This window comes from Penicillium coprophilum, assembly GCF_028826855.1.
Source record: "Penicillium coprophilum strain IBT 35676 chromosome Unknown utg000007l_segment0_segment0, whole genome shotgun sequence".
Classification (NCBI taxonomy): Eukaryota; Fungi; Ascomycota; class Eurotiomycetes; order Eurotiales; family Aspergillaceae; genus Penicillium; species Penicillium coprophilum.
Genome location: NW_026622726.1, coordinates 258,865 through 280,227, shown reverse-complemented (window position 1 = coordinate 280,227; position 21,363 = coordinate 258,865). Strand labels below are relative to the sequence as shown.

At 49.8% G+C, this 21,363-nt stretch overlaps 8 protein-coding genes across 8 annotated transcripts; 3 read left to right on the top strand and 5 right to left on the bottom strand.

Annotated features, from left to right (window-relative positions):
* Window positions 1–784: 784 nt before the first annotated feature.
* On the bottom strand, window positions 785–2,177 carry N7500_010689 (uncharacterized protein; the record flags this gene model as incomplete). Its single annotated transcript, XM_056681827.1, has 2 exons — window positions 785–1,159; window positions 1,197–2,177. The coding sequence occupies 2 exons, from the start codon at window positions 2,175–2,177 to the stop codon at window positions 785–787; spliced, it is 1,356 nt and encodes a 451-aa protein (XP_056527236.1).
* A 762-nt stretch (window positions 2,178–2,939) lies between these two features.
* N7500_010688 (SCF ubiquitin ligase complex subunit HRT1) lies at window positions 2,940–3,480 on the top strand (the record flags this gene model as incomplete). The annotated part of the gene is made up of 4 exons (XM_056681826.1): window positions 2,940–3,044; window positions 3,101–3,179; window positions 3,246–3,316; window positions 3,382–3,480. The coding sequence occupies 4 exons, from the start codon at window positions 2,940–2,942 to the stop codon at window positions 3,478–3,480; spliced, it is 354 nt and encodes a 117-aa protein (XP_056527235.1).
* Window positions 3,481–3,747: 267 nt separating this feature from the next.
* Window positions 3,748–4,197, bottom strand: N7500_010687 (signal peptidase complex subunit 1; the record flags this gene model as incomplete). The annotated part of the gene is made up of 3 exons (XM_056681825.1): window positions 3,748–3,945; window positions 4,008–4,067; window positions 4,150–4,197. The coding sequence occupies 3 exons, from the start codon at window positions 4,195–4,197 to the stop codon at window positions 3,748–3,750; spliced, it is 306 nt and encodes a 101-aa protein (XP_056527234.1).
* Window positions 4,198–4,864: 667 nt separating this feature from the next.
* Window positions 4,865–6,079, bottom strand: N7500_010686 (homoserine kinase; the record flags this gene model as incomplete). The annotated part of the gene is made up of 4 exons (XM_056681824.1): window positions 4,865–5,209; window positions 5,267–5,413; window positions 5,455–5,564; window positions 5,713–6,079. The coding sequence occupies 4 exons, from the start codon at window positions 6,077–6,079 to the stop codon at window positions 4,865–4,867; spliced, it is 969 nt and encodes a 322-aa protein (XP_056527233.1).
* A 1,363-nt stretch (window positions 6,080–7,442) lies between these two features.
* N7500_010685 (magnesium transporter CorA family protein) lies at window positions 7,443–11,962 on the top strand (the record flags this gene model as incomplete). The annotated part of the gene is made up of 3 exons (XM_056681823.1): window positions 7,443–9,377; window positions 9,994–11,236; window positions 11,298–11,962. The coding sequence occupies 3 exons, from the start codon at window positions 7,443–7,445 to the stop codon at window positions 11,960–11,962; spliced, it is 3,843 nt and encodes a 1,280-aa protein (XP_056527232.1).
* A 1,205-nt stretch (window positions 11,963–13,167) lies between these two features.
* N7500_010684 (splicing factor ESS-2 family protein) lies at window positions 13,168–14,652 on the bottom strand (the record flags this gene model as incomplete). Its single annotated transcript, XM_056681822.1, has 1 exon — window positions 13,168–14,652. The coding sequence occupies one exon, from the start codon at window positions 14,650–14,652 to the stop codon at window positions 13,168–13,170; it is 1,485 nt and encodes a 494-aa protein (XP_056527231.1).
* Window positions 14,653–15,639: 987 nt separating this feature from the next.
* On the top strand, window positions 15,640–16,474 carry N7500_010683 (uncharacterized protein; the record flags this gene model as incomplete). The annotated part of the gene is made up of 2 exons (XM_056681821.1): window positions 15,640–15,684; window positions 15,749–16,474. The coding sequence occupies 2 exons, from the start codon at window positions 15,640–15,642 to the stop codon at window positions 16,472–16,474; spliced, it is 771 nt and encodes a 256-aa protein (XP_056527230.1).
* Window positions 16,475–17,164: 690 nt separating this feature from the next.
* Window positions 17,165–19,455, bottom strand: N7500_010682 (uncharacterized protein; the record flags this gene model as incomplete). Its single annotated transcript, XM_056681820.1, has 2 exons — window positions 17,165–18,933; window positions 19,005–19,455. The coding sequence occupies 2 exons, from the start codon at window positions 19,453–19,455 to the stop codon at window positions 17,165–17,167; spliced, it is 2,220 nt and encodes a 739-aa protein (XP_056527229.1).
* Window positions 19,456–21,363: the final 1,908 nt, after the last annotated feature.

Genomic DNA, 21,363 nt, shown 5'->3' with positions numbered 1-21,363 from the left:
TAGTGCACTCTCGGCCTACATTGCCAGATTTCACTCCAACATATATACGGCTACTACTTGTACTCTATAATCGGAGCCAAAATCTGACAGGTGATGATTAGAAATCGAACGATGGTTCCAACACCACACCGATGCGGACAAGTCAGATACATAGGTTCAATCCCCATGAAACGAGCGAGGAGGATAAACTAAGGTACGAATTGCCAGGTCAGCCCTAGGTCAGTCTTGGAAGGGTGACCGAGGCTGACCGCTACTTCGACCAAACAAAAATAGGAAAGCCGTGAGAAGGAAAGATCCGAAACATCAAGAAACAATGTCAAAAAGAAAACGGCAAACACATGCATTTGTTCGCATTTCTCCATGCCCCAAGCCAAAACCAGGCGCGCCACCACATTTGGGAAAAACCACGACGCCGAACGATGGAGAAAAGGTGACGATAAAATAACCACCTCATCAATGTACCAAGCAACCAGTGCCGTGCATTATCATCATGGTGAACGTTGCCGCAAGAGACGTATGGAAAGAAACAATGAGCACCCTATAACGGGAAAGGAAGACTAGAATGAACCAACCGAGGGACCTCAGACCAGTCGAGGATGCCCGTATGAACAAAATGCAAAAATAAGCAAAGTAAGATCAAACTGAATTTAATAAAGAAGCAACATAAAAGTAAGAAAGAAAAAAAAAAAACAAAAGAAACAGGCCATTTAACCAAAAGAGAGGAAAGACGTGATCATAAGGAGAAGATCATAATCTGACAAGGCGAGTATAGAGCCGCACGAAGCTATGCGGAGCTCTGAGTGACCGGAGGCCCCGAGGTATCAAGCTTCAAAACCCGACGAATATCATTCTCAATTTGGCGGGTGTCCACCACCCGGGACGGAGATGGTGAGGTCACGGGCATTTGGAATGAAGCCGATGCATGGCTTGGTTGAGGCGAAGCATAGCCATTCCGTTGATACTGGGAGGCTGCCATGTACGGATTGCCATATGGCGCCGGGGAAGCTCGATTCGAGGCACCATTTGAGGGAGGACCACGATACTGAGGCATCGAAGGGGGCGGGACGATCTCAACTTGCCGGCGCAGGGGTGAGTGAGAATGGGCAGGGTATGGATAGCGAGGAGGCCCAGTGGTCTGAGGAATCTGCTGCTGTTGCAGCTGGTGGGGAGAAAATGAACCATGAGACATGGTTAACTGAGGACCAGACGAGGTTCGCATGGGAGTAGCATAGGGAGGTACATTGGAAGGACGGGACCCAAAGGATCCAGCATAATCGTGCGAGGCATAAGCTGAAGATGGAGGCTTCTGCGGGGGGTGGGTTGAGCAACAGGTGCTTCAACTCCTCGGTCTTGATCCGTCGCTCCTCATCAGTCATGTCAGAGGACTGAGGGGTGCTCGAGGGTCGCAGCGCATTCATACGATCCTGGTAAGAAGGAGCAAAAGAAGGACCAATGTGTGAGTTGCGAGCGTGGTCAGATTTTCCCATTTCAAATGCAAACATGCCATCAGAATTGGGGCGCGAGACCCTGGGTTCGGTCTGGGGAGACTGAAGCACCTTGTTCACCTCAGGGCTGCTCGTAGACTTCTGGTCTCTGGCTTGCACAGCAGCCTTGAAGAGGAAGTCAAGAGGTGAAGGTTTGTGCTCTTCAAGCTTGGATTGGTTGTTGCGGTTGCGAGGCTTGGATGGAGTCATCTCTGGTTCGGGGTCCACCGCATCGTCACTATCGGTCTCGATGGGTGGGACGAGATTGGCATCAGGAGCTGACTTGGAGAAAAAGCTAGGCATTGGTAGAGCTGATGGCGCAGGCGATGCGTGGAACGTCGGTCCAGCATAGGCAGCGCTCGGCTTTGTCTGAGGAGAGGTGACAGCGGGGTGGGTTGGTGTGTATCGGGAACCACTGTTGTACCCATTACTGTGGTATCCAGAGTGCGGGGCAGGTGAAGCTTTGTTGTCTCGCGATTTCTTGCCTGAGCGCAGAGGCTTCTTCTTGGAAGAGTTGAAGTTGTTCAACGAATCCACCTGAATGATCCCGGGGGTCATGTTATGCGGCGGGGATGACGGAGGAGTAGAAAGGAGCGCCGGGTTCGGGACATGAGGGGTCATATTCTTCTTCTGAGGGCGACGATTGTTGCGCGAACCCTTGGGGGTCGGAGGGTGAGGAGATTGGGTCGACATTTCGACGGATGGCTTAATAAATAGGCAGCCTGGAGAGAGATAGGTAAAGAGAAAAGGCAACGCTATGACGAAGCAATAAACGGCAGAAGATGCGGAGATTGTAGCAAAATGAGTCAAATCACTGCTCAGCAGGTGTCGACAATATTAAATATGGCAACGCCGGGGAAGCAGAGAACGTGACGTGTATCAAACCCAGGAAGTGAAAGAGTCGCAAGTTGAGTCAAGCGGGTGCTTCAAAAGGCAAAGATAGACAGTCTAATGAAAGAACTTGTCTATGGAACAGAGAGCGTGACAGAAGTCAGAAACGAAGATCAACTGGAGACATCTCTAAAGAGGAAAAAAGAAGATAAGGAGAAGAAGACTGAATCATTGTTGTTGGCTAAAGGGAAAGATCATCGAATGCAGACAAACGGGGAGGGGACCTCAGATCACATCTCGATGACTAAGACGCCACCGGCTTCGATAGATCAACCCAGTCAAACAGAACTATCAACTGCTGGACAGTGTCGCATTGCACTGTGCATTGAGTACCTTTGGAGCCATCTCCTGTTCTAACTTCAAGAAGGTATCGTTTTCTCTACCTCGAATCTCTCTACACTACGGAGTACAACCACCGCCCTCAATCACCGCCCGAACCTGGACATCGGAGCCTCACTTACGTCAGTCACAGTTCTGCCCATACCCCCCACCCCAGCTAGCTTTTGTTGTCTCGCGCCAAGCACCTCAAATTAAACCCATTCAACTTCCGACCAGAATTTCAACATGACAGACGTGGAGATGAAGGAAGCCGCTACTGGCTCCTCCAAGGGCAAGGCCGTGGCCAAGGGCTCCGATAATGCTGACAAGAAGAAATTCGAGGTCAAGAAGGTACACAAGGCCCTACTCTCCACAGCGACTCATGATACTAACTGGCTGCTTTTAAGTGGAATGCCGTTGCTTTGTGGGCTTGGGATATCGTCGTCGACAACTGTGCCATTTGCCGAAATCACATCATGGACCTGTGTATGCTGAAATCACCCTCCAAGGCTCTTGGCTTGGTGTTTACAAGCTGACCTATCAACACAACAGGTATCGAATGTCAGGCCAACCAAGGATCATCAACAACGGAAGAGTGCACTGTTGCTTGGGGTATCTGCAACGTGAGGACCCCCGCATCCACCCCATCCGACCATTCGATCACAGACTAATTACTCCCTTTCGATAGCACGCATTCCACTTCCACTGTATATCGAGATGGCTAAAGACCCGCCAGGTCTGCCCGCTAGACAACCGAGACTGGGAATTCCAGAAGTACGGCCGGTAAAAAGGGGGGCACCGGAGATTTTAAAGACACTACACGATACAAATTCACGATTCCTGGCTGACGCTGGATGCTCAATGGCTATAACTTGAACTTTTCTTTTCTTTTAATTCAAAGATGCCTTTATCACGACCTAGGGATTGGCGGGCGTTTGAACGATTGATAAACCGAGCCAGCTCCATGGCTTCCCATTCTCATATTCCGTAGCAGACAATAAAGTGCTACCCAAATGCTTCCAATGATTATTACGCTTGACAATTTCTCAATAGCTTATTGCACCTTTACCCCGTCCACGGTTATACCCGGAGTTGCTCTCGCGCTTGGTGAGCCCAGCCACTTCTCCGGATTACGGTTGTATATCGGCCACGGCGGGACAACGACGAAAGCTGTGAACAGTGTGCCCGCTAAACCAGTCCATAACGTAAGGTGGATGTCCTTGTAGATATATCCAATGAGGAAGCTGGCGACCTAGAGCAGATACAATCACCGTTAGCCCCGGTAATACAAGGCTCAATATTCGTGCAACATACCCCTGAGATAACAAGCAAGATGGTGGATAGTAACTCGGCTAGACGTTGGCCGTGGAAATCCTGTTATCGAGATCTTGTTAGCTTGAATCATCCAGACATGCGGAGCAAGGTCATTGAATGCAGACGATGCGGCGGGGCGTACGATATTGCCTTCAAGGGCATCCTGAATAGGTGCGAGTAATTCATCCATGATTGGAGCAATTTAATCAGATACGAGGTCAACACGCTGGGTTCAAGCGTCCCTTGATCGATGACGGGCGGCTTATCGCAATGGTGTCATTTGCCTTCTGCCACGTTGGACCGCCTTTCTCTCTACATTGTATGTTGTACCTAATGTTATACAATGTTGTACACGGCACACGTCCACAAGGGATTGTATATGTGCTCGGCTGGGTCATTCCTTGAAAAGCTGATCCAATATTGAAATTATATCGTGGTTGATCGTGATTTCATTCCATGTCATCTGCCATCTATCTCTAGAACCTAAAAAAAGAAAACCAGATCACCCGAGTTAAGAGGATTGTTGGGAAACTGGCCTCGAAAAACTCGGCCTGGGATCGTGTACCTGGAGTTTGTACAAGACCTTGCAAGTCCAAAGGTAACCTGGACCCAAGTTCCCGTGTTGGAAGGCTCACATGCACCCTGCAATGCGAGAGCAAGAAGCGGTGAAAACGAGATCTTGCATGACCCATGTGGTGGTGGTGGTTAGGGAAAAAAATATTCCCATATCCAGCCAGATACGAGTTCCCCTCGGGTCTCAATTCCAATGCTGCCGACACGTGCTTGTCCGTCAAGCACAGCGGACCGCTGACTCGCAGGTAGCAATCGTGTTATGACGACACGCAAGGCCCCGGCTCTTAGTTATAAGTAACAGTTGCGCCATCCTGAGCGGGCTCTAGCAGCTTCCATTGGCACGAGATATCATTGGAAGCGAACTGTGCGATAATGCGGTCAGCAATCTCGGTGAAGCGATCCGTGGCCAGTGCCAGGATGGTAGGTCCTGCACCGGAGAGACAGATTCCTAGTAGACCAGGTTGAGTGGCAGGGGTCATGAATTGGAGAATCTCAGTCAAGCCTGGAATCAGCGTCTTGCGATACGGCTGGTGCACCTTATCCTGCATAGCAAGGAAGATCATATCAGGATCTGGTGGGGAGCTTCCCAAGGCTGCTGGGAGGAGTGCCGCGCGCTGGAGATTGAAGACCTAGCCGGAAGATTAGTCTTGAAATTTTATAGTTATCGAATCTGAACAGTCACATACCACATCCGCTCTCGAGTATGTCTCGGGGAGTACATTACGGGCGTTGGCAGTCGGCACGACAAAGTTAGGAATAATGGCAATGGCCTTGATCTCCGGGGCCCAATTGAACTTTCTGTAATGACCAATGGCCATTGGTGGCTCGGGGGTCTGATTCCGGTGTCGACACCACCTGCCGGAGCAGGCAGGACCTCACTGAGAGGGATCTCTTTGCGTGCCACGTCCTCAGGCTTAAGCTCATTCAGATAGGTACCCACGAACCCACCAAAGAGGGAAGCAGCCACATTATCCGGGTGCCGCTCTATTTGCACGTGTTAGTAAGACGTACGACATACGAATGATATTTTTCTTTTTTCTCCGGAGACTCAGATGAGGGGCACATAAAACACTCCACCTACCAATCATCAAACAATAATCGAGTAGCCGTTCCTTGCTCAGACCCAGCTTACCCACCTCATTGCCTAGCATGACACCAGCAACAACAGCGGTACCAGAAGAGCCCAGACCCCGGCCTAATGGGATGGGATTGACGATATGCACCTTGGTCTCGACGGGGAAGGCCCGCTGGTCATGACATCTGAGGACATACAGGGCTACACGGGTGATCAGATTGACTTCTGGGTCGAGACTGATCTGCTCAACACTCTTGCTCTGATCCTCATACGTGATGGCGCAGTTGAAGGGGAGCTGGGATGAGGGTTTGGCCTCAACGGTGACGTGGAGATCCAGGTAGAGGGACAATGCCAGGCCGATGACATCGAAGCCAGGGCCAATGTTGGCAGAGGAGCAAGGAATCTTGATCACGAAAGAAGTCATGGCTGACAGAGACTATATGGTCGAGTGTGTACAGGGTCCAAGATGTACAAGATAGTCTGATAGTCCGGTATGTGACTCTGAAACTCTTGGCACACCAAAAAATTTGGCCGACGTCGGAAACGCAAGTGGAGCACTTGAGAACTCATTGGGGATTCTTTTTTGATTTGATTTGATTTGTGTTTAGCATGGATGTCAGACCCGAGTATATATATATATATTGCATTGTCGGTGAGTTTCTTGACTCTATACAAGTACTTCGTACTCGGTCTATTTTGAACACCCAAGTTCAACATAGCACAGGCGAAACAGGATGAAAAGGGGGGTATATTTGCCGAGAGAATATGTTCTAGAGTAATATTATTGTGTCAAATAACCTGGAAATACGATGCCAAGGGGGACAATAATCCGACAAATATGACATCTTAGACCTCGGGATAGTATACGGAGGAATACAAGTCAAAGTCTTGATAGGAAATAATGCCTCAAAGCAATGATTAGCGCTAGAGTGGTAATCCCTCGTCAATAATAGGATCATTTTATAGTCTCATACTCTGGATGTACTCCGTACTCCATAATCTGTACAATACATATACGGAGTAAAAACCCTGAGAGTCCTTTATCTGCTGAAACGGGGCCCGCTTGTAAAAATTTTTCACCAAGCTTTGTCTCTCTTTCGACATATTAGTTCTAGTCCCCCCCACTATTCTCTTTCTCCTATTACTTGCCCCCTTAAGGTGAGGTTTTATATTAGCCTTTTAATATCTCGCGGTGACTCTGGGCGGCTTCCGGAACCATCATCGACCCCGTTAGGTCTTTGCCACTTCATTTTATACCTTTCCCGCCCTTCCCACTTTTTCCTACAACTTACGACTCAACTAGAATTTTCCAATCTATCTTTGGTGAACGAAACTCAGTCGAGACTTCGAGTATTAACGTCAATTTTTTTGTCCGCGAAACCCTTTCGCGCCTTTCGTCTAACAGCAACCCTGGAGCCACCAAGCTCCTCATCCGACGACTTCTTCAAGTTGGCGGGACTTCGCTACACCGAGGCATCTCTCCTCCACCCTCTTGCAGGCCCCAAGTTCCGGGTCTTTGGCGGGGGCGACACCAGACCCCCTAACTGGGTTTCACCAACATCTTTATTGTGGCCGCCAGACGTTAGTCGGTAACGCCAGGCCCTCGTGAAGGGTCTGGCTTATGGATGGAGGGCCGTCACCCTTGAACGAACCTCTTACCGGCTTGCGTCTGCTCCGGCCGTCGTGCTTTCCAAGAGCAACTATTTCCAAACTAAACACCACGCAAAAATCAGCCAACCTGGCGCCCTAATCTCTTTCGTCGAATCCTCATACATTGAGAGCTCACCATGTCTGAGTCTCCTAGATCCGAGAGGTACATGTACCTGACTAGATACAGTACCCCGGTACCCGAACTGGATGATCACCGTCTCCAGATGCAGACACCTCCCCGGATTGAAGCCCCCGTCGAGCGTGCCTACAGCCCGCGCGATACCACTCAAGGCCCTGAAATGCTCGATCGTCCAGACCTTCTCAGTGCGCAAGATGCCAGAAGAGACGGTCCAATTCCCCGAGACTTTGAAAACTCCGTGGACGACGATCGTTCGTTGAATGAGTTGAATGGACTCGCTCGACGGTTCTCAGTCGACCCTAACGGCACTTATCAAACCCCTCGTCGCATCAGCATTGTGAATCCGGATCTTGCCAACGCTGACGGGTCCTCCGTATCCGCTCGATCATCCTCTCCTCCCAATTCAGTCGAAGCTTTTGCCGACCCACGTCGCCGTGAACGCGCCAATACCCTGGACAGCCATGCGCCTCCCGACTTGGAAGCTATTTTGCAACGCACCGTCTCGGGTGGCACCCACAACCGGCGCCCAACTTTCAGCAACGCCAGTGTCATCCGCCCTCAATTGGTGGATGTGCCATTCGACACGGCAGAGGAGGCTTGCTTCGACGAGCCAGGCCGTATTCCCGTCATTGATTACGAGGAACTCGAGGAATTCGTGGCTCTCAATCCGAGCACCAAAATCGGCGATGGCATTCGCCGCAAGCACAGCATGAGCTCGCAGGGCAAGAGGCCCCGCATTTTTTATGACCTCCGCCCTGGCGCTGAAAGCCCTGAGATGGATGCAGTCAAAAAGACTAGCTCGTATGATACACTAAGTGAAGATGAAAAGAAGAACGCCGAGATCACAAGCGAAAAAGAGCCGCTGAAAGCATCTCAGAATACAAGCCAGCGCTCTCGATTCGGGTTCTTTTCGTCTGAAGCGCAAAGCACAGTGCACGCTGCCGATTTGGGAGATTTGGTGCTCCCTGGCGAAACCTTCCGAGATCTTTTCGAGCTTGGACCTGAGGGAGGTGTGTGGTGGCTGGATGTGGTCAACCCAACCGACGAGGAATTGGGAGCTATCTCCCGGGCTTTCTCTATTCACCCGCTGACAACGGAGGATATTCAAACCCAGGAAGCCCGCGAGAAGGTCGAACTATTCAAACAGTACTACTTTGTCTGTTTCCGTACCTTCTTCCAAATGGACAAGACCAGCGAGGAATTCCTCGAGCCTGTCAATTTCTACATGGTTGTCTTCCGAGACGGTGTCCTCACTTTCTCCTTTGAGGACAACCCTCATGCATCCAATGTTCGAAAACGTATTGGAAAGCTGCGCGACTACGTGTCTCTCAGCAGTGACTGGATTTGTTATGCAATGATCGACGATATCGTGGATAGCTTTGGCCCCGTGATTCGTGACGTGGAATTGGAGTCCGAGGCAATCGAAGACCATGTGTTCATCGCCCGAGTTGACGACTTTGAATCTTTCCTCCCTCGCATTGGAGGCCTGCGCAAGAAGGTCATGAGTCTGATGCGTCTGCTAGGCGGCAAGGCTGATGTCATTCGTGGATTCTCCAAGCGCTGTAACGAGCAATACTCGGTTACTCCCCGTGGTGATATTGGTCTTTATCTTGGTGATATCCAGGATCATGTCGTGACCATGATGTCGAACTTGGCACATTTCGAAAAGATGCTCAGCCGGTCTCATACCAATTACCTAGCCCAACTGAATGTCACCAACTTGGTGTTGGGAAACCACGTCAATAAGGTTCTCAGTAAGGTCACTCTGATTGCGACGATTCTGGTCCCCATGAACTTGATCTGTGGACTGTTCGGTATGAACGTAGAAGTTCCCGGCGGCCACACTGAAGGATTGGGGTGGTGGTTCGGCATTCTGGGAGTCATGGCGGGTATTGTTATTGTGAGCATTGGCCTTGCCCGCTGGCAGAGGCTGGTTTGATTTTTTTTTCTTTTTTTTTTTCTCCTTACTGATTATGTTGATTTGCTATTTTGCCTTGAGATCTTATTCTTCTGTCGTGCATTTTGCGTGTCATTTGACTGTGAAAGTTTACGTTCTCACAGCTTTGTTGTTCGTTATAAAATTATGATAGAATACAACTCCGAACTTCCTCCAAATGATCTAATACTCAAAGTCGCCGTCTCTGCCATTTCAAATATCCTATGCCTGGCTAATTTACCCTTCATTTGCGGGAGTCTAGCGTCCTGATCAGATACCTCAGCATCCTCAACCCATTTTACTCAGAGTCTCTGACCCTAAGCGCCCTCATAAAAGCGGCATCAGCTAGTATAAAAAAGCCGCGGTAGAGAACATATGGTGCAGACATGCAGGTGTGAATGTATGCGCATTCCCACTTACGTGTTCTCAATAAGGCAGCAAGGCAGCCAAATTGATAAGACAGGCATTTTCCACGATAGCCGGCTTCATCTAAACAACTCTTACGTCGACTACATGCAGCCGTTGATTTGGCCTCCAGAAAGAGGTTTGCAGCTGGTGAATACCACCGCTTGCCAGTGATATCTTTACGCGCCCACTCCAATCCTCCCCATAGGCTATACAGCAACACCCTCCCCTCCGTCTTTCCATGCGACGTCAATACAACGCGCTGCAGTGCTATCTTACTGCAACGATTAGCGCAATCTTTCTTATTTTCGCACTTACCTGCGACTCGTTCGCCTATGCCGACGCCTCCCATGGCCCTGATACAGAGGACACCCTGACCCTCCGAGGGACGGCTCCCACCGATGGGGCAGGACTTCCCTTTGCGCTGGACTCGTTTAACGGGCTGGAACTTCGCGACAGTGTCGACGAAGATGGCGAGTCAAATGGATTGGAGCTTGTGCGTAGATACCCTAATGCCGCGAAAGCGTTGGGCAACAACCAGTTCGCCCAGGGCGAGCTCGACATCGGCGATGTCCAATGGTTTTACCTGCCCCACGATGTGGTGAACGGCAAACACGGCCCCAAAGGCGCGGGTCTTCCTGGATATATGGATGCTGCGGTTGAAGATGACCAGCACTCGACCCGTGAGCTACGGAAACGAGAAGGGGAATTTTCAAAGCGAGCGTTACCCACAGTCTATTTATCGCTCACGACCTGCCAAAAGCCCATTGCCAACAAAACCAACCCACGGGACGAATTCTCACAGTTGGAAATGTATGTGTCGAAGACGCAGAAATTGCAACAGCCAGGACCAGACAAAGACGACTCGCAGCAGGTCAAACACACTGCCGTTGGCGGATATGTGGGAATCACCATTGACACAGACAGCGATGTCTTCATCGGCGTCGCTGCGCCTAATTCAACCGACTATATGGGAAGCTACAAATACCAGATCGCAGCATCCATCGATGACTTTTTCCACAATATCGTGGAAAATGACCCAAATCTGTTATTCATTGACGCGGACGTGTCAGCCGCGCTGCTGGTGACGAATAACCTAACCCAGTCCAAGAGTGACTCTGCAAACTACAAAAAGTGGATGGACCTCGTCCCACCATATACCATGTTTGCTCACAACATGAACGATACAGCACTGCAGGGCTTAGAGAAATCATTCTGCGCCCTCGATGAGCTTTCCCAGATGGGCCGAATCAGTAATTCAACTGAGGTTGGCATGACGAGTCGTGGACTTGGAAATAAGCCCAAAGAACAATTCTATATAACTGGACTGAACCAGAGTTCCTCGTACATCGGTCTTCTGGCCATGATTGGCAATTCCACCGCGTCCGGGAATGGCATCATCGGCGGCGGCGGCAAGGTATGGAAACCGATGAACTTTACAACCAAAACAGGTAAGCAGGTCCTCAACAACTTCTACAAAAAAAAAAGCAATCCCACCTAACCATGCTCCAGATGACAACTGCGCCGTGCTATTCAACCTGACCTTCTGCTCAGAAGTCGCATACGCAGTCCCTTCAAATCCTAAACTAAGTGTCGACACACTCCGCACTATCTACGATGACCACGCCGCCGCCTTCTACCAGAACTTCAACTACTCCCTCCAACAGACCCAATGTAACGCATCCCAAGAATCAATGTTCTCCCTCGCCGTCAACTGCGACCACTGCGCACAGGCCTATAAAGAGTGGCTCTGCGTTGTCACGATCCCCCGCTGCGCGGACTACAGTAGCAATAAGGAATACCTGCGCGTCCGTAACGCAGACCAGCCTTTCATCAATGGCTCTTCCTTGCCGGATGATAGTCCCTACCGCAAAGTCGTGAGGACGAATTCATCCCGCAATTCTATCATCGATGAGAAGATCAAGCCTGGTCCCTATAAGGAGATTCTGCCCTGTTGGGATATCTGTCATACCCTCGTTCAGAGTTGTCCGTCTGCACTTGGCTTCGGATGTCCTGAGGGCCTGATGATGAATTATTCCTACGGCCACCGGAATTCAAAAGGTGATATCACTTGCTCTTTCCTTGGAGCTGCGTATTATTTGAGTCTTGGAGTGAGACTGGCTACTTGGGGTTGGTTGTTTAGTTTGGCGGTTATGGGACTTATGTATTTGATGTAGATATATACATGTAGGTATATGAATATGTACTTATTTGCTTCCTTGCCCTCTGTCTCTATACCCAAGAACTCGATCTAGTTATTCTATACACTTATCTTCTACTTCATATTCATCACCATTCTCACCATTCCAACTCTTTCCTTTTCCCCAATTTCTCTTTCTTTTCGCTCTTCAAAACTCCTTGCCCTTCTTCAATGCCCCGATCCCCCCATCTCTCCCTCCAAATTCCAATCTCTTGCTTCCACAAATCCCTTACGCAAGGATCACACGAACTCCCACAACAATCACCTAGTCCTGGTGGAGGTGGTGGATCATTGTATGCTCGCTCTCCTGCTCGGAGGAGCTGTTTTGTGCGGGTTCTTGTTAGACGCGTCTTGTACAGTGTTTTGTACAGAGGTGTTTCTTCAGGCGTGTAATATGGTTCTGGGGTTGGTTGTGTGGTTGAGTCTGAGGTTGGGCTTTCGATTGATATCTTAGTTGGACTTTTGATCTCTTTCTCTTTTTTTTTTCTTCTTCTTTGTGGCTTGGAGATGTGCCCGAGAAAGAGAATGGGGAGAGGAGACTTGAGAGTAGATTTGCTGGGGAGTAGATTGAAGATTGGGTGTCTTTCTCTTTCTCTTCTGCTGGTGTCTCTGTTTGTGGAATGATCTCTTTGGCTTTGGAGATATTTTCAGATGCAGGAGCAGAGTTTGCTGCTGGTGCAGCAGTCTGGCTCTCTGGTGTCTCGATACTCATTTTGATATACACCAGAAATCGAGGTCAAATTGAATATCAATTTATTCTCAAGTCAGAATCTGTCATCTCGTTAGCGACGTTCAAAGATTCTGAAGATAGACAAAAAGAAAGCCCACAAGTTCTATGCCAAATCTCAGCTTCAAATGTTTAATTTCGCAAACATGTATAATATTTATGGACATGTCGCTATAAAGAGCATGGAGGCTACCGGGACCGGGTAAGAACTTGTTTTCGTGCGGTTCCTGTTCGTCCCGATGTCCCACTCTACGAATATCTACTCATGGCTATATTGCTACAATGTTTGATTGCTACTACTCTGATACCCATATTCATATGTAAAATACGACTAAAACCCGGATGTACCGACATTTGTGATTGTTCCCGGTGATTGATATTCAATGAAACGCCGTTGGAGTCTACAAGCTCCGTGGTATCGTGCAGCTAGAAAATAAAAAAACAAGTCATGACCTTCACTTTCGCTTCGGCGTAGGAGTCCAGAGATTCCCCAGTCCAGATTTCCTCTCTCCAGACCTTGGCGTACCCCCGACCTGCTGCAACAGCTTCTGCGCTGCAGGCGTAAGCATCTTTCCCTGATGTCCTCCACCAGAGACAGAGCCTCTACTAGAGCCAGCCCCAGGCGTAGACTGAGACCCAAAGTCAAACCGAGGACTGCTACCAAAGCGCGGGGTCAACGAGACAGGCGTCTTCGTAACACGGGCGGCCTTTTCAGCACGTTTGTTTCGTGCTACACGATCGACCATACGGTGATGCAGGGCTTCACGCTTGCGAGTCTCGCCAAGTTGGAAGGGATTTGGCTTTTCAGAGGTCGGTCCGAGGAGGCGCCAGTCGACTTCCATGTCGTCGGTTTTGGAGCTGGAGCCATATGTAAATTCAGGTTCGGGCTCATCCTCGTCGACGAAGGCATATCCGTTGACCCTTGGAGTCTCGCTCCCTGCATAGGCGGATGCAGCTTCCGACTCGCCGAGGCGGGGTCGGCCAGCGATGGCATCTTGAATGGCAGAGAGTGAGGGTGAAGGGGGTACGGCGCTGGCGGCATCCGCTGCTGCTGCGGCATGTGGGTCTAGGAGTCTGGTATTTTGGTAGAGAGTTCGCTTCAGGCCTGCTCGGGATGTCGTTTCTGCTTTCTGCGCGAGTGTCTCGTGGGTATCCTCCACCGATGATGGCAGGAACATGAGGGTGTTGTCTGGTCGGGTTTTCCACGTGTCTGGATTTGCGGGGCGCGCATCCAGGTCTGTTTTGATGGCAGGTTGAGCATGCTCGTCTCGTTTGATGAGGCCCGTTTCCGGGTTTCCGCCTTGGGCTGTGATGCGCTTGATTTCTTGTTGGTGGTGTGCAATTTGCCGGGCCGAGGGGATTTTGTTCCCGCTCCAAAGCCAGGGGTGTTTCTCTCGTCGCTTTTCATTCTGCTTGTCCAAGACTTTGTTGAAGGACTCGTTGTCTTCGCTGGTATACTTCGCCTGGAAGGCGACCAGTCCCATATTCGATACATCAGGTATATGTCGGTCTTGCGTTTCGGTTGCCGCCGTGGAAGTTGATATGACCGACATGGGAGTATCGCCTCCCCAGCCGTGCGGAGTATCACCCGGTTGCCCGGAAGGGAAATGCTGCGGTGTACTCGGGACCGATGCATAGTCTGACTTTCGTCTTACATTTGACCCTGGGGTAGGCGTACGCATGACGCCTGCCAATTTCTTCTTCGAACTTGCGATCCATGCTTTATCTTTCGACTCAAGGGCTTCCAGGTATTCTTGTTTTATTTGTGTCTCGAGTAATCCCGGAAAGAAGTCACGGGCGATAATGTGGGACAAAGTGCTGGTGTAGACGTCTTCGTCAAGGACGGTCGCGGGACGTTTGATTCGCTTCGGGGGTGGCGGAGGAGGCATAAGCTGGCCAGCAGATTGCTTGACCAGCTCCTGCGAAGGAGGAGACGCCATGTTTGTAGAGCAAAGGTTTGGGGAGGCTAGATTAAGAGAAGGTGAGTGAGTGGCGATAAGATGGATAGCGGATCATATGAGTTTGCTCTAACCGTTTTGGGTAAACATACTTCAGACGCCACTACATGTCAGCTTGCATAGATCATATAAGCTAAGGTATGCCTATGTAGTGCTTGTTACAATCACTATAGAATTTGTACATATACAATTTGCATCTATACAAAGCCTGGACCTTTCGATCGTAGGAACCCACCCAACGCTTTTGTGCACTGCCTACGTCAGAAAGGTGCAAATTGTTTCATAGATTCTTTCTTATGAATCTAGATAGCCATGGCTATATCTGTAGCTATGATTCCGTATGTAATATCAATCAGAGTCCCAAGACATCCTTCATATTTATGTTGAGCCTCTTCAGAACTACGCACTCATCCCATTCTCTCATAATCGTGGGTTATAAACCCTACACTTGAATACTCTTCAAACCATTCATTTCTTCTAACCTTTGAAGATCCTCTTTGCTTATTTGATTTACCATCATCACCTACACTGCTATACTACATCCCGCAATGTCAGACTTGGTGAAAGTGAGTGCCCCTAGTATCAAGCAAGCCCTCAAGACCATATCTATTACGCCTCTTCCCTAGCCTCGAGCTATAGACCAGTATCTTGAGACCATCTATCTGACATCTCTCACCTAGAAAAATCCGGGACCGGACTTTCTGAGTGTCCTTTCTGTTGAGCTATTGTTGTGCATCGCAGATTTTCTTCCTCTTGAGGATATCTATTGCCTCTCCCTTTGCAACCAGCGACTTCTCGCAATATTCACGAGCCGGACGAAACATCAAGTCTTGGAACGAAAGGCCCGGTTGCGTATCTTGCGTCGGCTCGAACATGATCACCCCCACTACTTAGTTTGCAGTGACTGCTGGGTCCTTCATACTTTGGGCAGCATTCCAGAGCCTTTTGAGTTAGAATCATGCCCCAAACATGCCTACCCGCCTCGCGTGGACTGCCCACTTGCTTCTCAGCGTCGTTCGTCTTATTATTTGTCGATGATTTCGCAAAACGATCATCTCGATTGTTTCTCTCTTTACAGGCTTCACTTTTCTCATCTCCAACTTGTTATGAAACATTTCTACTGCGGTCCTCGTACGGGATTAGCACAGATGCGCTGTCCTTTACCGAAGTGACGAATGAGTCTGGCTGGACAGACGAATTCCCTACATCGACTACTTTATCTTCCATCGAGGCAAAGATATGCCCTAAACCACCGGGTTTGATTTTGCGCATTCAGAGTCTCTTGTCTATGAGTCGCGAAGGATCAATGGTCCTGGGCGACTTCGGTGGTGAATCGGTCCAAGACCGCTTTGAATCTTTCCGAGCTTGCAGACACCAATCAATCCAACATTGGATGCCGTCTGTTGCCCATGACACATATCCACTCCCGTCGTATTCGAACTGTGATGCTTGCAACACAGACTTCGATATTCAGTTGTTCAGAAACCAACCAGATGGTCATGTCACTATAGTGATGACGAGATGGATCAACCTAGGTTCCGGTCTCAGCTTGGATGATCCCCGATGGAGAGTTCGTGCACCAGATCTGTCATGGGGCAGGCCTGAAATGACCAAACTAAATCCGAAATACATGGATTTGAGTCCTCGACGTGCCTTTGAAGTCATTACCGATACCTCACTTGAAAATTTGACTTTTCAAAATCTCTCCTACCTCGAAGATATGCGATATGAAAGTGTGATGGTACCGATTCCAAGTGATGCAGGTCCTTCCTGGGCTCTGTGGAATGGGGCAACCGTGCCGTGAATTTTTGGTGATGTATGGCCTCGGTTTTGACGATGTGAGAGATGGATCAGAAAAGCGGAAAGATAGATAGTCGCTGCTCGAATATGTTCTGTACTGAATAACTTTGATATGATTATACAAACCTGACATGACTCTATACTTCACTAGCATCTCTTTCCTATCTTCACTACAGCCGAGTGTAAACCACAAAGACAAAATTGCAAGTAACGACCCTCCCTGTTGCAAGGCAGTCGGATGGTATTGGAGCAGATCAGCTCCTCTATAAGAACCAAAGTCTATAACATGGCAAAAAGAAAAACCAGCTAGCGAATGACCCAAAAACACGAATTCCAAATTTCCTCCAAAACATCCTTTTCCTTTTCCTCTTTTTCTCTTTCCCAAATCGCCCTTCCAATACACCAGGCCAGTAAAAAGTCGCTATCGCTGAGAAATGCATCGAGGTAAAAGAATGACCACAGCTGAAACACGCAGAACAGAACACATAATGAAACAGATATGGCTCACAGGCAAAGACAAGACAGGTGAAACATAAAACAGAGACAATAGGAAAACACAGATCGTGGACTCGTTGAGAGAGGGTCTATCAGGTGACAAAGCGAGAGTTGTGACCTCAGATAGATCATATGCAAGGGGTGAAAAAAGGAAAAGTATCAACACAAAGTAGGGGGTTGATGATAACGATAGGAACACTCAGTGAGCGGTTGTTGGGAAAAGAGAGTAAGATGGTGAGCGAGCTTTTCTTCTGTTCGGGTTTCTGGGGGGAACAGGAGGCAAAGGAACCTCGAATTTCATCGGTTGAGACTCGACCTCCGAAGTGGACTTGGCGCGGTCATGGAGAGACACTGGAAGATCCGCACCCTCAAGACTCGTGCTGCTGCCATTCTGTCGGAGGTGCGCCTCAGCCAGACTTTTGGTCTGACGGTGGTGGGAGGAAGATGCAGGACGGGTGAGTGCCTCGCCGGCTGTCATACGGTCCGTTGGTATGAGCTCGCGGCTGCTGGACAGGCTGTAGATGAGCTCTGGGACGCTGGTTGTCGTTGAAACAGAGGAGCGATGCTTGCGCACGATGGAGGCTGCGCGCGAGAGCATCAGGCTCTCCTGTGAGTTGCATTTACTTATCGGGGAGAAGCTGTTGCGTGGGGAAATAGGGCCCATCATGCCCGGCGGGAAGGGGAAGTGGCGGTCTGATTCGCCATCAGTCGTCATGTACTCCTCATACAATGGTTCCTGGGAGATGTGTTTGCTCATCGGGGTGATGATCGAGGAACTAACGGGATGAAAATAGTCTGCGTTCCGCGTGATGAACTCCTGCTCGAAATCTGTGGTGGACGGAGTGGCGGCTGGGTGGGAGGGCATCGACCGAGCTGAGCTGGGAGTCAGGTCTGGGGTTGGTAGGGCAGAGATGCTGAGTGGGCTCGGTTGGAGGTGTCGGGTCTTCGGGACGAGCCAGGGACCCTCGCCGCAGGCCACGCCGACTTCAGGGCGCACTTCGTCCAGGGATGTGCGAGCCCAGTCGAAGTTGGAGGTGGACTCGGCTGCGTGCTCATAGCAGTAGTCGATGTCTGCGTCCCATGAGTCATATAGCTCCTCCTCGTATGAGAAGTGCAGGCTGGCGATCGGCTCGGGTGGTGTGACCTCTACCTGGGCGCGGGGGGTGTCATGCAGATGCTGAGGGAGAGTCGGGGAGCCTAGAGCCTCCGAGAACTTCCTGGAGAGCTCCTCGGTCACATAGATCGACAATGGCGCTTTGCGTTCGGGTGACTGGGTCTCGATTTGAGGTGGGCTGGTTTGAGAAGTTGAGCGAGAATGGGGGCATCCGACGCTGGACTCGGAGCTGTCCCAGTACCGGGTTTCTTCCTCTTCCTCGGAGACATCTTCCTCAGGGACATCTTCCAAATCATAATGGCTGCTCATGGACGAGGCCCTGGTGCCATCATGTGTAGGCTCGGGGCTGAAAAACTGGGTTGGCTGCACTGATTGGAGACACTCTGGGTACGTCGTAGCAGTGGATAAACCCAGGATCTCGTCGATGGCACGGGGTGCAGGCTCATCGGTCTCCGGCGGGGGAGTCTCGGTCACACCAGGAGGTGGGGGAGTGGTGGGGCAGGACCGGGGATATCTGGAGACTGGCCGTGAGAAGTTCTCGTTGACGCGCGATTCTCTGCGTGTGTGGTGCCGGTGCGTTTTGGGCGACGCCGGCGGGCTTACGCTGGGCACATCAACCGTGGTGGCCGTTCCAAACGAGCGCAGATCGTCACTGGAAAAATTGCGGAAATGAATGTCCTCAGCACGGATACCTTTGAGATCGGTCTGGGGCCGTTGCGCTGCTCGGATAGCTGAGAACTCAGTGACCAGGTCATTCTCGCGTGTCTGATCCAAGGATTGGAACTGCGAGGGGTTGGTATGAGTCAAGTGGTGGAAGTCAAAAGGATCAGAAATGATGCTTTTCAAGCGCTCGCCTAAATGGATTGCCGGGGTCAATTGAGTTCACAGTTTGCAGTGTCCACAGCTGCGGGGCCGGCACACTTACTGTGATCGGTATGGCGGGCACGACGGCCAAACATCTCTCTCTCGGGCCTCGCCTTCCCACGATCGGCTTCATCTTCCTCGTCCAGCGTGGCCACAATGTTAATCTTGCTCCCCTGTCGGCGCAGGATGCGGCTTCCCCGCGCCAAAAAGGATCGGGATGATTTATCCTGCTTATCGGAGCGGAGTCCCAAGGACGAGACGGCTCGCTCGTCCGATACAATTGAACTATCTGTCGAGGTCATGGAAGAGACCGGTGACCGGCGTGACGAAGTGGAGGTGGTGGTATTGCTTCTGGACCGACCACGAAAGACGGACACCCGCTTGGGACTGTTAGTGAGGGCAATGGACCTGGAACGAATATGTGCGACATGTTCGGGGTACTCGTTGGAGGAGTTTGTGGATGGACGGTCGTCGTCGTCCCAGGTTTTGGCCATGGTTGTAAAGGTCGACATGGTGGAAGTGCAAGGAAGAAACTACACCATGATAAGATGGAAATCTGGAGATCTCCGCCGTCTACATAAAGGAGCGAAAGTGGAAAGGAACGGTTCTCCAGTGGAACAGAGGTGATAATAAATTAATAGAATACTCGATGACGGGGGTAATACAAGACACGGAGCAGTGGAGCCGCGTTCAGGGGTATTTATGGTGTATTTCCGTTCCCTTTTTTTCTTTTTATTTTTCCATTATTAGTATATGATGCTATAGTTCTGATTTCTCTCCGTCTTTTCTGATCTATTCTCTCTTTGTTTTAGTTAATTGGATCTGTTACACCATGCACTCAGCCGGGTATATATAGATATCTTTTCTATCATATTCCCCTCCACTGTACCCCAATGTCCAAGACAAGTAAATACAATACCTAGTAAGATTTGAACCAAGGTACATCAGAAATCCCAACATCACGGAGCCGAACAGTGCCCTAGTGGCATCTGCATCGAGCCAGGGGGTTGGTTCTGAACGTGCTGGGGACCCGCGTGTGGGGAAGACAAAACAGACTATCCTCCTTTGGTCAATATCCGTCCGATACGCCCCGTTTTGGTTTTTGGTTTTATTTTTTATTTTTTATTTGTTATTTTTTATTCTTTTTCAAAAGGGTTGACTAGCTTGGACCTGTAGACACGGGATCCAATACGGAGTATACGCGATGTTATTGTTCGACATCCTAGAGAAGCAGATACACCATCCGGACCATATGTAGACACGAGCATCCGAGATATCATTGGGTGTAATTGAGATGTTGGTAATCTTGTTCAATACTATACACTTCGATTCCTTACTGAACCAAGGTAGCATACGCCCCGGAGTGGAGAGAAGCCCTTATCATGATAAGCTGGGGGCGCACAGTGTCTTTCCCTTACTAGGTACCTAGGTACTTGGATCTACACCAGGTATATACTACCTAGGTATGTTGTATGGCATATATTATCGCTTGTGCCTTGCATGAGGCCTGAGACGCCTTCTTTCCCCGCGTAGAGCGGAGCCTCGGTTCAACGGTTTCTAAAGATCCGGCCTGATTTAGGGAAAATGTAGGGCTTAAAGCCCAGTCTCAGATCGCAATCTACTTTCGGGCTCCGGCAGTGGGGTCCAGCAGTAAGAACATTGTGAATTCAGATGGTATCAGAGCCTAGGTATACATGTGCTACTGCCAGCATTTCTCGCTTTGATTTTCTATTTTCTATTTTCTTATTTTTTTCACTTCCACATCGCTGTGAAAGAGCAAGGATCTCCATGCGAGTTCCTGTGATCCTACCTAGCTGTCGGGTCTGTTGGAGCCTCGGGTAACTGCCGGTCCCCCCTTATCTCGTGTAAATTGGAAGCGACCTTTTTCTTGTCAACCGTCGAACCAACTTTAGATTGCCTCGGGGATGCAAGCTGAAGAATGTGATGCGGGAATCATCGCGTCCTTACATCTTACCTGTCGGGGAATTGCATTGTCTCAGGGCGGGGTATATGATTGTGCCTGTGTATATGGTATGTGCCTGATCATGGATGGACCTAGGTAGCACCGAATTACTTTTGGCCGTTGGGGTGATCCGTATACTTCGATACTTCGACCGCCGTACAGATTCTAATCTTCACTTCGACGTCAACAGGCAGCTTCCTATCTGGTGTGGAAGTGGATCTCAGACCTGCAGCTAGCACGATTCGAAACAAGGGAGAAAGCAAAAGCAAAAAAGGGAAAAAAAAAAAGTCTCAATTCTATTTCAGACAGTATACCGCTAGTTATCGTGTGTATCGACAGTGAAAAGTGGACTCCTGACGATCTCGTTGTCTAGAACATGTTGATGAGAACGCTGTTCCATACATATCCTGTACCTGCGTACTCCATACTGCGGCTTGAGATTCTTATTTAGTGCTCA